This window comes from Pungitius pungitius, chromosome 8, assembly GCF_949316345.1.
Source record: "Pungitius pungitius chromosome 8, fPunPun2.1, whole genome shotgun sequence".
Lineage (NCBI taxonomy): Eukaryota > Metazoa > Chordata > Actinopteri > Perciformes > Gasterosteidae > Pungitius > Pungitius pungitius.
The window spans coordinates 4689353-4707088 of record NC_084907.1 but is presented as its reverse complement, the minus strand read 5'-3'; the positions used below and the strand labels follow the sequence as shown (position 1 = coordinate 4707088).

The 17736-nt window shown below is 44.9% G+C and overlaps 1 protein-coding gene across 1 annotated transcript; it reads right to left on the bottom strand.

The window, feature by feature from the left end:
• Positions 1–5263: 5263 nt before the first annotated feature.
• gdf5 (growth differentiation factor 5) lies at positions 5264–11934 on the bottom strand. Its single transcript, XM_037489680.2, has 2 exons — positions 11027–11934; positions 5264–8669 (listed from the first exon to the last, which is right to left on the bottom strand). The coding sequence occupies exons 1-2, from the start codon at positions 11853–11855 to the stop codon at positions 7756–7758; spliced, it is 1743 nt and encodes a 580-aa protein (XP_037345577.2). The 5' UTR covers positions 11856–11934; the 3' UTR covers positions 5264–7755.
• Positions 11935–17736: the final 5802 nt, after the last annotated feature.

The window sequence follows — 17736 nt, the reverse complement described above, 5'->3', positions numbered from 1 at the left end:
CCTCCATGAAAAAAACAGTTTTTTTTAGTAAACTCTCCCACTCACAAGACGCAGACTTTTAAATAAACTAAAGACACCAATAAGATCGGAAAATCTGTTTATACTTCATTATGAGTTGTTTTACTTCTGAGTGAACAGAAGTGAATAGACCTTCTGTACATTAACACAAAACATGTACCGCTCCGTCAAAGGCTTTCCAGGCTGGCTCTCAAGCTTGAAAAGAGAGCTATGTTCTCACAGCAGAACAGAACTTGTGGCTTTTTGAGTAAATCCTGGAGGAGGAAGAGGAGGGCAAAGCAGCAGCAGCACTAAGTCATGATGAAAACGTTTTAAAATGGACCAGAAATGTACTCAGCTGCTCCTCTGCCAAGGCTTCAAGATGTTGAACTTTGAAGAAAAACAACCCCCTTCTGAGCTGTACATTTAGACTGTAACATGGTCTGTGTGCTTTCCACCCAGTTAAAGAACACACACACAAACACACATATAATCATGTTGCCTTCACATTGGAAGACATTTCTTTGACTTACATTCATTTTCTGAAGACTTACCCTCACTGTGACATACATTTAACCTTCACCTAACCTTAAACCAAGTCGTCACTCTGAGGTTTAAAGATTTAAATTCCAACCCCAAAAAGACGAAGAGTCCTTTCAATGTGTACATGTACACAATTCCCCAGAACGTCTGTAATGCCAACACACACACACACACACACAGATGTGTTGTCATGACTTACATTACAGGACATTACATTGATTTACATTCATTTTATGTTTGCTATAAAGCTGCTGGTTGATCACAGCAATGGATTCTAACGTGCCATGCACGCCATTTAAAACTTTAAGGACCAAGTAATTCACTGATAAAAGGAGAACCAACATTTCTTGGGATCATTTGTTTTTTATTCTCAAATCTCCATTTGACCTCAATATTTTGCAGCAATAGTTTTGGGATTTTCATCTGTTTCTTACAAAAAACTTTCAATACTTGATTTATCTCCTCACAGTACTTGCATCAAGGTAGTAAAGTCGTCTTGCTGATTCTAGGAGAATTCTGGCTTGGCTGAGTGATGCCAATATGGATGAGTCTAAAAATGTCATTCTCTTTAGTGACCACCAGGGGGCAACACCTCTGGTCCCATCGAAGTCTATGGGAAAATTACTCTACTTCCCTCTTGATTTATTCCCTCAGTAAACATTGTAAACATATGTTTATGGTCTCAATCTCTAGTTTCAAGTCTTCTTCAATACAGCATGATGTTCATTTCATAAATTACTTTTTGGGCGGGGCTACGTCGCAGTCCAGATATGGTCACATCTCTTCATGGGGGACATCACCATGACTACGTCTACTTCTTATATATTATTGATGGATTTCGATGATCATAGTAGCTACCGTTTGTTTGGAAGAACGACGCAATGAACATTGAGCATACCAGCCATTTAACATTATGCACATGTACAGATCCACCTGTAGTCTTCACCCTAAATAAACTGATATACATTACAGGGATGTGCATTCGGTCATCAACAGAAAGACGAGTCCACAACGTGCAAATAGGTTCAAGTCCCCACCACGTAACTTATACTTGCACACACACACACACACACAAATACATACTTATCACATATCACATCAAATCACATTTCTATGAAAAGGTAAATGCATGTAGAAGTTAAAAAAAACTCAGATACACACCCATATGCAAGCTGGGAGAGACCCACGCAGCTGTGAACGGAGGTGTCGTTCACGGCGTGCCAGATGAAAACAGCTCTGTTTTTCTTTGCGCAGCTTTTGGCGCGGCCACATGATAAAATTCCTCCCCAACATCTGTCAAGGAAAACCACCACATAGTGAGGGTGTAAGAACTTTCAATTCAAAACACATTAAAATCTAAAGACAACAAAACTTCTCACCTACAACATTTATTCCATATGATTCTAATTTGGAGTCAGTCTCACCCAACTGGAAGCTTCCAGCTGCTCAGGTGAGCTCAGGGTGAACAGATACTAAATAAATAAAAATCTTACCTCCTGTTGAGATTTGTATTTACTGGAATAGACAAACAATTATTTTTCCCTGGTCACCTTCATTTGAATGGAATCTGGGATTAAACTCTCACCGAAGTAGTTGGTTTCCAGTAAAACATAATTTTATTTACTACCCACAAGGCCTTGCGTGATCCTTTGTTTACAGCAGAGTGACTCCGATCATCTGATCAAGGACTTGTATCTGTTCCTATTTAAGACCAAGCCGCATTTCTGCAGGTCACGGCCTCTTTATTTCATGACAACGTTCACATTTTGTGTTATTTTGGTTGTGTGCTATAATTACTGAATGTGTGTCATGCATGTTTCTGTCAACATGAACGTTTCTTGCATTCTCTCTCTCTCTCTCTCCCTCTCTCTCTCCCCCACACGCACCCAAATGCTTTCCCAAAACATCTTTGTTAAATCGTGTAATAGGGGTGATCATTAAAGTTGTGTTTAATGAAGTTAAGCCCTGCTAAAGGACTCTTTTCTTAAGCATTGACGATGGAGGGCATGTGGTTGTGATTACATCCGAGCGTGGAAACACAATAGCCCTCTTCAACCTAGGTTCTTGATCCTGTTCACTTGGATTCGGGCCTGACACGGATCCAGGGCCACAAACAGCGACGAGGAAACCCAACACCCGTAAACAATCCATGTTTCTGCTTTTACTACAGATTTCTGGCCGAACCGCAGAGTTCACTGCAACGTAATGTGATTACGGGCTCCGCGGGCCAAAAGGCCGGGGCCAGGACGGCCGGGGCATCGGGCCAGCAGCACTCCATAATATGGAGGGTTCGCTTTCCATAAACGTTCATTTTTAAGAGAAAAAAAGAGGCACTTACGGATTGTCAAAAACAGGTGACTTGGTTTTAGTCAGCATCTGTTGGTTCACCTGGTGCTGAGACTTCTTCCGCGATATGTTACACCTTCTTCAGATGTTTCTGGATCGCTGCTCCAATAAGCCTCTTCACTCGCTCCCTGGAGGAGATCTGTTACTATTTTGATACCTTGTTTTCCCCAAGAAGAATGACTGCATCGACGTTTCAGCAAATAAAACCTCCAAACAGGCTGTGGTAGGGAATCATGAGTTGAATCAAAGTGAGCAAAGAAGGAAATAGCGTGACGTTGTAGAGCCAAAGCATACTTGCCAACCTTGAGACCTCAGAATTCGGGAGATATTCTAGTGGTCAACGGTGGGTGCTAGCGGTCTCGACGGGAGGGGGGGGGGGGGTGCTAGCAGTTTTCTTTGCAGCGCCAGTCTCATCTTTTTCCGTTCTAATTGCCGCGCTTGACTTCAAGGTGTAACCTTTATTATTGTACGCTCTGAAACGGCGCGCCCAGTGACGGATGGTGTAGCAATATTGTTGTCCGGGTGGAAATCGGGAGAAATTCGGGAGAAAGGTCGGCCCGGGAGATTTTCGGGAGGGGCTTTGAAATTCGTGAGTCTCCCGGAAAAATCTGGAGGGTTGACATGTATGCCACAAAGCCTACCAAGGAGGGAGGGACAGGTCAAGGACTGTTTTTGTGCTTCCTGTTTCCTGATAAAAGGCGGCATTACTTTATTTTTCCTGTCCCAATAACTCTCGATTCTTAACCTGAGAGAAGGGGATTTATTTCAAACCACTTTTACCATAACATTAAGAAAGAGTTCCCCATCGTCCGAAATATGCTTAAAGGTACAATGAGTGACATCTGATTAGTTTTCTAATGGCAGAGCAAGAATATGTTTGTCACCACAAATACGAGTGGTTTTCTTGTTTCTAACTGAAGCCAAACTAGCTAGCGAGCTGGCTGTTTCCCCCGTTTCTAGTCTTGCTAAGCTAACTGCTAAATGCTGTATGCTGGCAGTTTTATTTTTACATTTTAGTAAAAGAGGCATTTAGATTTTATTAGAACTGATAATGGCAAAGAAAAAGTAGCTCAATGCAAAATATTGTCCTTGAAAAGGTTTCCTTCTGGGGAGATAAGCACTTTACAAGAAGAGTTTTTTAAGTCCTATGAAGATTATACTCAACAAGAGCCTCTCTTCCAAGTCATTATATTCCATTATATTCCAATGGCTCCATGATAAGAGGAAATGTAAAAAAAAAAAAAAAGAAAGCATACCGTAAAGTCAATTTCCCCATTATGTTTGATTTCCTGTGGAGCCAGCACACTTTTACACCGTCATTAATCATTGAAAATATCACCATAAATCATAAGTGGAGATTTGAATCAGCTGTTTGTGCGATCCAGTGCCTTGTGTCTGAGATGGGCTAATGCGTGGAAATGTGTGATAATTAAAGCCAGGCGCCCTCTCTGTGGGGAACAATGCTTCCCAATGTGCATTTAACAACCCTCCAGCTCAGGACCTCCTTCTACTTGTTTGGACTCGGCTTACAGGGAGCAGCCGCGAACAAGTTCGACCTGATGGTGACTTCGGGAAGACTGCGACTGCGGAAGCTGCAGATTTTATTTACGATGTTTGAAACTAATAATTTAATGGGGAAACTTGTATTGCAATGAAATGACTTAGGGTCACTAACAAGCTGGAGGAGTTTCATGAGGAAATCTATTAATATGTTGTTTGATGCTATTCACCAGTAGCGTATGTACTTTTTGTACTTTTGTACTTTTGATTTAACAATTTGCTTGCCATCTAATTTGATTCTGACATGAATGTTCATGTCCGGTTAATTTGTAATGTAACTTTGTTTATAATTGGGTCATGATGGATTTATCCCTTATTTAACTTGCACTAGACGTAATATTTCCATGTTAACTACTTCCCTCAGTAATTGTAGTGCGTATGACAAAGTTGAACTTGATCTCATTTCATCATCTGTCAGTTTTTGTTTTTGGCAGAAGTAGGACTCAAGCGCAGAACCAACATTTAAATGAAAACAAATTTAATAAAGAAAACGCCAGGGTACAAATCTCACAAGGAATCACAAGTACACAAAGGATCACACCGGCCAGCAGGAACACTGTTTCACGGAGGAACCGGCACAAAGGACACACATGGTTTAAATACATTGGGATGGTGCAGGTGATTGGACACAGCAGGGAACAATTAGGGACAAGGCAGACAATCAAAAGGGAGGAAAACACACCAGGGGGGGAAATTGAAGCTAACCCAGGACACAAGAGGCAGGAAAATACAAAATAAAACAACAACCCAAACACTGGGACATATCAGATCAGAATTAATTGTTTTATACATTTCAAAAACTTGAAATGTACCAGAGATATCTTCATAAATTAAGTCATTTTTAAAAACGTAAGTGCTATGTTCACATGGACGTGGGTTTGGCCTTGTTTAAAGGGTCTCAGGCTGGGAAAAAGATAACACGGCAACTACTTCTTATCTGCAACTGGAATTTGTTGTTCGCAGCTAAACTTGGGTCTGTCAAGTTTGAGTGAATGAGTTCCTTCCCTAAAAAGAATGAGCTGATTGTTCACCAACACACAAATCACAAGTGCTGTAAATCACCAACTTTAAACAAACATATTCACCATCTGACTCAAAGCCAACATTGACAAAGGATTAATCTAAAAGTGTTGCATCTATAGAGGGCATAAAGAAAACAGCAGTATAGTTTAAATGGTTTTATTTTGTATTATCTGTTAATTGTTAATAAAAGGACACATCACATTCAGGTGGCAACGAGTGCTGAAGACAAATGAGTAGCTCCGGGACCAAAAGACAACCTCAACAGTCTGTCTATATGAACATATGTATATATATATATATATATATATATAGACGGATATTATATACACATCTACCCACACACTTCCTCAAAGGCTCTGCACATTGTAATCTCTTAATCCGAGATCCCTTCCAGCCCACTTCTTTGAAGTAGCTTAAATTGAGTTTGCTCAGCCTCTCCCGACCGTCGCCTTGTAACTTCAGGTTCAGAGCGAGGATCGGACAGGGGTTTGCGGCACGAATGCAGACGGGCCAATCAGAATGAGCGATTTTCTGGTGCTTTGCTGCACCTTCTAATTGCTGCAGGACAAAAACGGTAAGCATGCTAATGTTATCTTAACACTATGAACTGTACGTAAAGTAAAATGAGGTTGAGGTCCACCAACAGGACGGGAGGTTGTGCCTGGTGTGACTTCAGAAGCCAGGTGGTGGGATTTAAACGGACTGTGCCCGGGGAAGAGGGTTCTATCTCCTGAGAAAGTCGGTGTCTCTACCTTGCATTGACACTGTGCACCTCACTTTATTTACTTACATTTACGTTGGCGCTCTGAACCAACGACTGTGATGCCTGAAATGAGGCGATGCCCTTTTGAATTGAGCGTCATGTATGTGCACAATTCAGAGGCTGCGCGTTTTTTAGGTTGAAATGTTCATACGGCCATTGTTGTTTACGACCTAAAACTAGCAGCGCCTGGCTGGAGCACTTTGGCTCTATAGAGATACTTGTGGTTGCTTAGAGTTACTGGGAGCAACAGTTATTGCCTGTTTTTGCTGGCACTGGTAATTATGATGGTGATAAAATAAACTGGAAAGAAATAAAAACGGTTGTTTATTGTTATTTCATATATGGTAGAGATGAATTGTTGGGTCTCAGAAAGCCGATGCAGATGTGGAGACGTAAGTGACTCGATACCCTTGAGATTCAGCAGAAGACTTGTTTACTGACGATGTTGAGAAATTACATTTGGTTTCTCTTGGTTCTGTTTTTACATATTATGAATTGAAAGTTTATGTTTTGCGTGCCTTTGCTCCACGGGATCCTTGTGATCGCATTCCTAGTGCTTGATTGCTGCTTTTAAAATGTATTTTTTGTTTATTTTTAAGAATAGCACGTTCACTGGTATTCAAAACAAAACAAGAACATCAAGCCTACGCGACTTGGAATGTTTTTGATTCAACAAGCGGGATTTAAGAGCGGAAAAGCTGCTTTTATTACCCTTTCTTGATATCCGTCACCTAACTTCTTAGTGCTTCTTAGAACTCACCACCATCTCACCGCAGTTTGAAAAAGTGACCTCAAAACCCTTCAAAGCAAACGGTAACTGTCGGGTTGAATTCTGCTTTGGCATTTGATCATCTTGTGAATTCCTTCAATAGTTTAGTCTACGGAGTCTGGGGGGCAGAGGGTTCCGACTGATAGGAGTTTGGAGTTCAGACAATTACACATTTTTTAGTAGTTTATGCAACTTTCCCACATTTGGAGCAGGTCAGATTTGCACTCCATCACTGGCTTGTATTTATACATCAAAAATTCTTCGCATGCTTCTTAAAAAAAGTCTCGGATAAGACTCAAATGACTCTTCTTTGTTGCATCTTAATGGCAGTGCGCAATGGCAGATTAGTGCTGGAGGAAAGGGCATTTTTGAGTATACATCTACATATATTTTTTTATATATAGTACGCTTCAACATCATTTTCTGTTACACGCAAACTTTTTACACCAATCAGAACACAGATATAAATCTGATGAGTGCAAACATAAGCAGTTACAATCTGTTCTGAGTATAATAATATCAGATCACAACTTTGATCCAGAAGCGTCCTCTGGTTTTATTTGGCATCTCACTGAAGTGGCTCTCAAAGAGCATCGCTCTGTTTAGTCTTCAACGTCGTCGACCGCTCTTTGGTATGCGGTCCACTCGAGTGTGAGGAGCAGCGGCTGTTTCACAGTCGGCCTTCGTGATGTCCGTCTCCCCCCCCCCCTCGGAGGTATACAGGGCTGGAAATGTCTTGCCGCGCCTTCCTTTGCTACCTGCAGCCACAGGACTCCACCACCATGTCCTCGTACTGCTTGTACACCACGTTGTTGGCCGAGTCGATGTAGAGGATGCTGATCGGGCTGAGTCGGGTCGGCACACAGCAGGTGGGCGGCGTCGACTCCGGGTCCATGGAGTTCATCAGGGTCTGTATGATGGCGTGGTTGGTGGGCTCCAGGTGCGAGCGGATGGGGAAGTCGCAGACGCCGTCGCAGTGGAAGGCCTCGTACTCCAGCGGCGCAATGATCCAGTCATCCCAGCCCATCTCCTTGAAGTTCACGTGGAGGCGCCTCCGGTGACAGCGCGGCCTCGTCTGCATCTTCACCACCTGGTGCTGTGGCGGCGGCGGTGGAGGCGGCGGCGATTTCTTCACCGCCCTCGCCGCGGGAGCCCGCCGAGTCCGCCGCTGCGTGAAGAGGTACTCGTAGACGGTTTTGTTGTCGTGGCCCGACCGCGCCTTGATCTCGTTGTAGAAGAGGTCGCGCTTTTCACTCCTGCCAAAGGCCAGGAAGAAGGCCTTCTCCTTGTTGGTCCTGCCGGGCCGGGCGAAGCCCAGAGCGCGCAGATCCACGGGGCGACCGCCTCGCTGCTCCAGGGCCTCCAGCTCGAAGCAGAGCTGCTGGGAGCGCTGCCTCTGCAGGTTTCTGAGGCCCTTGAAGACTTTCCACACGTCGAACACTTCCCAGTTGAGCAGATCCTCGGCGGTCTTCGTCTGCAGAGGAGCGGCCGGCTGCTTACCCGAAGCGCAGGTGTACAGCTTCAGGCATGGGGCCCCCAACGAGGCCCTGCGGGGGTCAGACTGGCGCCTCCTCAGGATGCGCAGCTCGGCCCCCAGGAGCCCGTCTCGCTCCAGGGAGCTGACGTTGAAGAGGTACCTCTGCCGCCTGAGCTGAGGCCCTCGCTCGTCTGCGGGGACAAAGACAAAGACGCATGATTTCCAACCGAGTGGACGATTTACACACGCATGACACAAGAGACTGCAGAGATCAGTCAACTCAGCAGTTGGTCATTCAACAAGAAAAATTGATCTGCAACTTTTACTGGTTCCTCAGATCTTCTCATTGTCACACACAATGAATGTTTTCTCATTTTGGGCTGTTGGACATTTTGAAAACATCCCCTCTCAGACACACACCGGAGGTATAAAAAAATACATTCACACATTCCCTTAAATCATGCTAATACTCTTTTTCTGTAGGTTGACACGCACACACACACTCACACACACATGTATCTAGACACATGAACGCACAAACATTAGCAGGAATGAACCGAGTTGGTGTGTAATGTTTTCATTTGTTGTCATTGAGGAAAAGCAGCGAACTTCTAAATGGAATCCAGCAATGAAATCCACTAAAGTAACCTCACACACACCCTCACACACACACACACTCCCTCTCTGCTCGCTTCTTCTCACATCATTCTCCTCTCCTTCCCATGCAGGACTTCAGCATGCACGGATGTCCATTAGAACCAGACATGGAGACAAGGAGACCACATCGGACACGTTATTATGGACCTGCAGCTATTTAACTGCCGATAGACGGTAATCAGCATCTGCTGTGGAGGAAATAAACCATTGACTTGACAACAGACACGCATGCACACACACACACACTTACATCCTGGCACATTTCTGTGAAAGATCTAATTAAAGCTCAAACTGAGAGTCACGTACTTTAAAAAACAATGGATGAAAGTGTGAGTACAGAGAAACCTTCAGGGCCTTGTTTTTAGGTCAAATTAGAAGTATGAAATGATCAATATGCCCCTAAATGCAGGAGAGGTCGATAGGGAAAGAGGGGAAAGGGGAAGTGAGTCAACGAGAAAGAGTGGGGGGGGGGTCAGGCCATCAGTTACACCTTCGCCCCGCCCCCCTTTCCTTGAACAGGCGGAGGGGGTCACTAGCGACTTGCTGAGGACACGCTAAGCAAATAAAGCCCAAATTAAAAGTACATTAAGTGCTTGAAATGTAAGCCTTTGGCTGGGCTAGAAATATTAAACTCTGGTCATTTAAACAATGTTCTAAACAGTTTTACACCGTAAAGATAACATGACACAGGGGGGCCACCCTACTTGTGGCTGAGTGTTTATTTACCCTCCTGAGGCCGTATATCACTGACAGCAGCAGATGGCTAGAAACACACTCCTCACCACAACTGCACGCACACATAAATATGTAGGTATAAATAAATACACATGTACATATTCAGGGGCCCCTGGAAACTTGCCTTCAAATCGAGAAAATTTCTCACTAATATGTAATATTCATGACTGAATAAAAGGCAATCAAAGGGGGAGAACTGAGTGTCAAAACTCAGTCGATCTTCATCCGATCTGGAAAATATGCAGGAAATTTCATGAAAATATTGATAAAGACCTGGGAAAGCCGCGTTGTAGCTTAGCTTAGCTTAGCATAAAGACAGGACATGGAGGTAAACGAAAGTCACAATGTCTACCTGGCAGCATCTCTACTACTACTACTACTACTACTCTACTGTTTGATCTGTTCAAGGGTGAAAATATGAAGTCTTTTCATAAACGTAACTTGGCTATAACAATAATATATATATAATAAAAATAAAAAAATGAACAAACAAAGAGATAAAACGTATCGATTAGTGAACTTTGCAATTGTTGGTCACAGGTTTTGTTGCGTATGAACACGGCTAGCTGTTTCCCGCTTGTTTCCAGTCTTTATGCTAAGCTAAGAGGCTCCAGCTACGCCCTCAGCCAGCATGATGAGTATCATTAAGCCGCATAAAAGCTCACTCAGTAACAGAGTCATTTCCTTCCCATTGAGTCCTTTCAAAGTGTTTTCCCTATAGTGTTTCCAACTTTAGGAGGGGGTGTTGGGTGCAAGGACTGCCGTGCGTGGAAAAATATCGTCCCCCTGTTATAATGGTAGGGGAAACACTGCTTCAGATGCTCCAGCTCTCCCTCGTGGACTCCCAAACACAGTCTGCACTCAGTTTACTGCTTTCTCAGTGACCTCCAGACGGGGGTTTGACCTCAAGGGCTCTCCACACACCTGGCCAGGCTCCCGTCTGAACCCCTCACTCGGACCTGGGTGACCTCTCAGAACTCAGATGCTATCAATGACCGACAATCTTGTCAAACCCCACACTTGTATACTCAGAAAGTTTTATGAAACGTTTGTTCATATCGAAATTATTCTGATTGCAGAGCCACACATTTTTAAAGAGAGACCGACTGCTCCACAGACCTACTGTCAGAACCCAGGAGGGGAAGTTGGGGATTACCTTGTCCTTTATCCACGAAGCTCGTGATGGTGTTGGCCAGACCCGCGTCGTGCAGGGCGCTGCTGTTCATGTCCCCGCGGGACAGAGACCAGTACAGCGACAGCATGTAGTCATGAGGAACGACCAGCGGCTGTCTCTGAGGCGCCTCCCGGTCGCTCCCTTTGGGGGCCTTTCCGCTGACTCCCCGCTGCGCCGCCGGACCCGCGTGCTGCGCACGGATGGATCTCTGGGGAGGCGCCGTGCGCACTGGAGCAGCTGCACTGGAACTGGAAGCACCTTTCCCCAGCTTCTTCCCCGGCGAGACAGCTCCTGCGACCCCAGCGGCCGCAGCGACGACTCCCTTCCCCGCTCCATGTGCGCTAAAACCAGCGGGAGCGTGCGCTTTGATTTGAGCGTGTCCGCCGGGCAGCCAGGAGCGCACGGCCTCCCCGTGCACTAAGCTGGCCGATCCGTCCCGCGGCTGCAGCAGCTGTTGTGCCCGATCCGCTTGCGCGGAGGACGCAGCGGGTTTGTTTTTATTAACCGTCTTCTCGACTTTGATTAACGGAGGCTCCGCGCGGATGCGCGTAATCCTCGCCGGGTTCACCGGGGACGGTTTCCACGTCCCGGGGGCAGTGGCCGGTAACCTGCTCGCGGGTCTTCCGTGCGCTTGCTCTCTTTCCTCGCCGCCTGCCGTGCGCCCTTTTGCCTCTCCGAGCCGGTGGGAGTGTGGGGGGTGGTGGTGGTGCTGCTCGGTCGGTCTGGTCCGGCTGAGCGACCCGAGGACGGGATGCAGGTCGATGAGAGTCCAGCAGCTCAGCAGAAGAGAGAGACACGTCACAACGTTCATCCTAAAGTCCGTGTGCCTCTTGGCAGGCCGTCATCGTCATAAACAGCAGAACTAAACGAGCAGTGTGGTGGAAAGAAGACGTTTCATCTTCTGAGTCCCCTCTGCGCTCTGCCGGAGGTCAAACAAAGTGTGTCCCCCGTCCCCGGAAGGCTGGAGACATGTGCACTGTTGTAAAAGCAAAGATGTGGACTATGACTGGCTTTCACAACTTGAAGAATCAATTCCTGCAAATCCTCATCCTCCCATTCGTCACATGTCAGAAGCATGGTGCTGCAGAGACCCGGTCCGTGCGCTGAGCAGAGGTCCAGGAGGAGGCTGCGGGGACGCGGACTCCGCTGGATGTCTGCTAAGAAGCTTCTTTAAAGCCCACTTTCTTTTTTCCAAGAGAGGCAAGAATGGCGTAATGCCGCTGCCTCCGTACCCCCTCCCTCTTTCCTTTAAAGTTTGAACTCCGTCCAGTGAAAATATTTCACTCTCACATTAACCTGCAGGTGCGCGACCCAATCCTCCAACGAACGTGAGCGCGGGAACTGGAAACGGAATTCTTTTAATTACCGCGTGATGTCATGCTGTCAAAACTCATTTAACAGCAATAACTCTCTCTCTATAATCTTCCTCCCCTCTTTCCACCGATGACGCACTGGGGCTGTAACACTCAAACCCATCATCATCGTCGAGAAAAAGAGAAAAGAAAAACTTTACATTGTCATTTGAAGTGAGCAGAGGTGACACACACACTCACGCACGGGCAAATTTTGGGTTTGCGTGATGTGCATTTTATAAGCTGGTTCCAGTATTTTCGTGTTTAGTATTTTGAAAGTGTCTACCAAAAGGAACTCCGGCAGTGAGTCGTGGAGCAGAAAATCTACCAAAACGAGTGTCAAACTAAAATGATGATGAGTGATGACCTCAATATTCTTTACTGATTGTGTTGATACCAAACTAAGTCGGTTTTTCATCAGAATTAGAAGCCATTCATTGCCACATACATAGAGGAATTTGACTTGGTGAATTGGTGCAATATATAGGAATAAAACACGATAAAATAAAATAAGATGAAAACTCAGTTCATGAAACCAACCGACAGGCGTGGGGTCTTGGTCCGGATGGACCGCGGCCTCCTGCCAGAAGGATGGGGCTCAAGAGTAAATCCACAACCATCTCCACTGTCTTCAGAGCGTTGAGCTCTAAGTTGTTTTGGCTGCACCAAGTCACCATCTCCAACCTGTAGGCGAACTCATCCCCACCAGAGATGAATCCAATGAGTTTGGTCCATCCAATCCACAAACTCCGGGATCTTGACGGACTGGTGGCATCAGAGACGGGATGATGGTGTTGAACGCAGAGCTGAAGTCCACAAACCGGATCCTGGCACAGATTCCTGGGGAGTCCAGGTGCTGAAGAATGAAGTGTAGGGCCATGTTGACTGTGTCGTCTACACACCTATTGGCTCTCTTGGCTATGCTAAGCTCGCTGCTAGGCTATGCTAGCTGCTAGCCTACTTCCATCCCAACATCTAACGTTACCCTGTGTGGGACACGGTCTGCAGAGGACCACTACTGTGTCCCTAAAATTCCTGGCTATATATGTGGAGAATGTTGGCACAGCCGTCAAATGATGGAGAGTTGAGAGCAACGTGCACGAGGACAGCAGGAAGAGTCGCTAGTTCAACATGTTCCACTTCCATGATGATGACATGTGTGGAGTTTTGTGTTCAAAATTAGATCAACAATTAATAAACTAAAATACAAGCAAAATACAAGTGATTACTCATTACTTTTAAGATTTAGTTTTAATGAAAAAGTTAATCACCATGAATCAATATGAATGAATTTCAAAATGCGTGATTAATTAGTTAAGATAATTTTTCTTAATCTATTGACGGCCCTGATAATTAACATTCACGTAATGAAGTATCGTCATGTTCATGAGATTGGACATTAAGTTAAAATTTTGAGTGAAATTAATCTAAATGTAGCTACTGGAGCTACTTAAGATTAGGGAGTTTGGTTGCCATGGTAGCAGGGATTATCACACGTTGAATCTTATGGGGGATTACGATCATGTAAACAGCGGTCTTTCTCCCATAAATTAGCTTTCTTTTTAGTTAATTTAACCACCATTCTCATCAGTCATATGGCCACTAGAGGGCGCTGACTCAGCGACTGACACTGTTGTTAATCCCGACCTTCATGTGGCCTTTAGAAAATGAAATGACAGAAAATGGAGAGAGGGCTCGCAGAATCCAAACCTGTGAAAATCCACGTTTCCCTTTTATTTTATTTTCCTTCCCCGGAGGACAGCGGGGCCTTGGTTTTGATCTGAAAGTCTTTGGCAGTGTAATTTACGATGGCACGAGGAGCACCAGCTCAGCGTAATAAATTTAGTTTAGACCAGGCTCTTAATTAGCGGCCAGAAAGCTCAGGTTCAAATTGGGAGATTTTGGCAGTCGAGGAGCGTCTCTGGTGGTTTGAAACCAGAGCTGCTGGAGTGTTGCTCTTTCCCTCTCCGTCCCTCTCACGTCTTTTTACTCTTTGCTCAATCCGTGTCCTTCACCGCTTGGCCTCCTATGAGGGCGTGATTGGATGAACAGAAGTGATAGGATAATGCGAGGCTGTCACGGATCACCTATGAAACCAACCCGATTCAGTCGATTCGACTAAACAGCCAAAGGATGTGAGGAATGGTGGTAGGCCGAGGAGCTGCAGCACAGAGGAGGCTTAAACAACTTTATGTTTGCTCTAAAATGCCCCCCCCCCCCCCGACTAATACATCTCTGCTGCATTAAGTACACTGTGGTCTTTCTCTCAGTCTCTAGTTGTTGTTTATGCCCAAACCAGGGCCCACTTGACTTCCTAAGCCGATCATTTTGACAATAAACACATTAGCAACGACCAAATCAAAGCATCCACCCCCTAAAGTCATTCTTTGCAACAGAGGACAATAAACTCTTTACTCACTCGAAGCTGGAGAGACCATTTTGACAATTTGACCAATTTTGGCCGCGCTTTATATCGCACGAGTTTACTCCGCTGGAATTGGCGGGTTCCAGGGTTGGGGGGTTTGAATGAGGAGTCTGCTGGGGAACGGAAGTCAGCTGTGGGCCAGAAGGAGCCGGGGTGCGCTGCAACCGCTTCCTCTGCCTAGAAGATTGTTGGACTCAGGAGGTCTCGGAGCTCGAGGCAGGCCGTCTGGTAGCTCCGCGGCCCAAAAACAAACTCTGTCTTCCGCTGCCAAAAGGCGTCCAGATGGTCTGATCCGTGCTAGGGGGGAAAGAGTCTGCTGAGTCATTCACTGTCACAGTTGGGGGTGCGGAAGTAGGACCCAATTGCAGATAAATACTTCATTTTAAATGAATAAAAAAATGACATGGCAGACAGGGGATAACACAACAAGGCAGGGAGTGGAAGAGGAGCAGAAGAGTCAGATGATGGAGGAGAAGATGGAGGCTCTGAGCAGAGAGATAGGAGCTCTGTCAGAGCAACTTCCTGAACTGCACTGCAAGGCTGCAAAGGAAAGAGTCCAGCAGCGCCCCCTGCTGGAGGATCACCACCTGCCATCAGGAGCTCTGATAGACCAGGCCAAACACCTGGGCAACCTGACCTACCACATCTGGAACAAGATGAAGGACATGGTCTCCTTCACTACTGTGGTTCTGGACCCAAACACTGCTCATCCAAACCTCATCCTGCCTGAAGATCTGACCAGTGTGAGACAAGGAGAAAGACAGAAGCTTCCTGATAATCCAGAGAGGAATGACTATTACGCTGTTCTGGGCTTTGAGGGATTTAACTCAGGGTCTCACAGCTGGGACGTTGAGGTAGGAGACAGTACATCCCGGTTAGTTAGCAAAGTCCAGAGGAAGGGACGCAGAAAAAACTTCAGAGGTTCAGAGTGCATCTGGACTGGAACGGAGGGAAGCTGTGTTTCTCTCATCCTGATACTAACACACACACACACACACACACCTTCACTTAGAGCAGTGGTTCTCAACTGGTGGGAACCGGTTCTTAGTGGGTCGCGGGCCGTTGCATGAAAAAAAAAAAAAGAATTCATGTGATTTTATTTTGAAGGGACTTTTTCTAATGCAGCGGAGTGTCGGTTTTTTTTGCCGGCTCGTCCGTCCATGTTCCCCCGTCGACATCGCTAGCACACCCCCCCCTCCCGTCGACATCGCTAGCACCCCCCGTTGATAGAGGGATTTGGGTCGCGGCTTGTCATTAAGGGGTAATGGTGGGAGCCAGACCAGTTGAGAACCACTGACTTAGAGGATGATTCCATACATTCACACTCTTCTCCTCCTTCAGTTGTTGTTTTTTATTGTTTTATATTCATATTTTCATGATGTCAGGTCCATACTACATATATGAAACACCCTGAGGGAATGTTCATAAACTGTACATTGATTTTCAATCTTTATTAAATATTAGTATTGACTATGTTTGATTAGATACTTGCCAGTTCCAAGCAATAAATGGTGAAAGTACACATTCCTTGCAGACTTTCTTGGAGTCTTCAGTCTTCCGCTTATGACCAGAATAACTCAGAGAGCGAGACGGGTGTGGAGGCTGCTCTGCTGATATTTAGACGGACAGGGGTGAGTGACACTGTTAAAAACCGTCTGCTGTGAGGTTAGACCAATAACAATAAAGAGTCAATTTGTTCCCAGTCACCAACGCCTCCATTACAGGGGCCCTGGAGACAAGTCTTGTTGGAAATCTGCCGCTGTGTTTATAAAACCTCATTCCAGCGGGGGAAAAAAAAAATGTTTAGATGGCAGGAAAAATAGAATATATTAATGGTTTGGCTGAACAGATGTGTCCTTTACTGTGTGATTGGAAACATTAGTCACATAGTCCACTCATGGAAAGCTTGCTCTCTAGTTAATGTTGCAAAAGCACCTCTGTTGAATTAGTGGGAATATCTTGCAATGCTTTTGAGATATCCTCAACATAAAAGCCTCCCATTACATGTTGGGGATCTTCAATGACAATCATTGTCATTGTTGATGTATTTAGTTGTATTTTAATTCAGTTCTATTTATTTCATTTAAAAAAAAACTGAGGGGTTGTACTTCAAAATGCACATTTCTCCTTCTACCTGTAGTGCGATGTATTGATGGTATCTACATGGATAAATTGATGGTATCTACATGGTTGTAACAGCAGTTTCCGTTGAGTTGAGAATATAATGCAACCATATAACAATCGGCTTGGGATGCGCCAAAACAAACATGTCACTTCCTATGAATTGTGGCACGGTTAATCAAAAACTAGTACCTAGAATCAATAGTTCTCAAGATATCACCATCATTGGTTTATTAGAGTCAGGATGCTAAGATGGCTAAAAACTGTGTTTGATGAATACAGAATCAAGGTCAGAAACTCACTTTGCTCACCGCTTAACCATTTTATTTATGGATTTAATAGTTAAATGGGTTCATATACATTGTTACGTTACATTGTTACGTTACATTGTTGCGTTACATTGTTGCGTTACATTGTTGCGTTACATTGTTGCGTAAAATTGTTGCGTTACATTGTTGTGTTACATTGTTACATTATTAATCAAACACAATCCTCGTGATCCTGTTTTTGAAAATGAATTCAGTAGTTTTGTTTCCTAAACCTAAACATTGTAAGCTCTTTGAGGTCAATTTGTGATATCGATTGATACAAATACAATTGAAAGGAACTAGTCACATTACATTTCTGCATTTCTGCAAGCTTGACATGACACAAGAGGTTGAGTATTCATGAAACATATTAAAGGTTGATATTCACCATACCTTACAGAAACGTACAATGACAACTTCTTTCTGCCGACTGGCTCGAAACATTCCAAAATCTGTGTAAACTTCTAAATCAAGAAAAAAGATCAG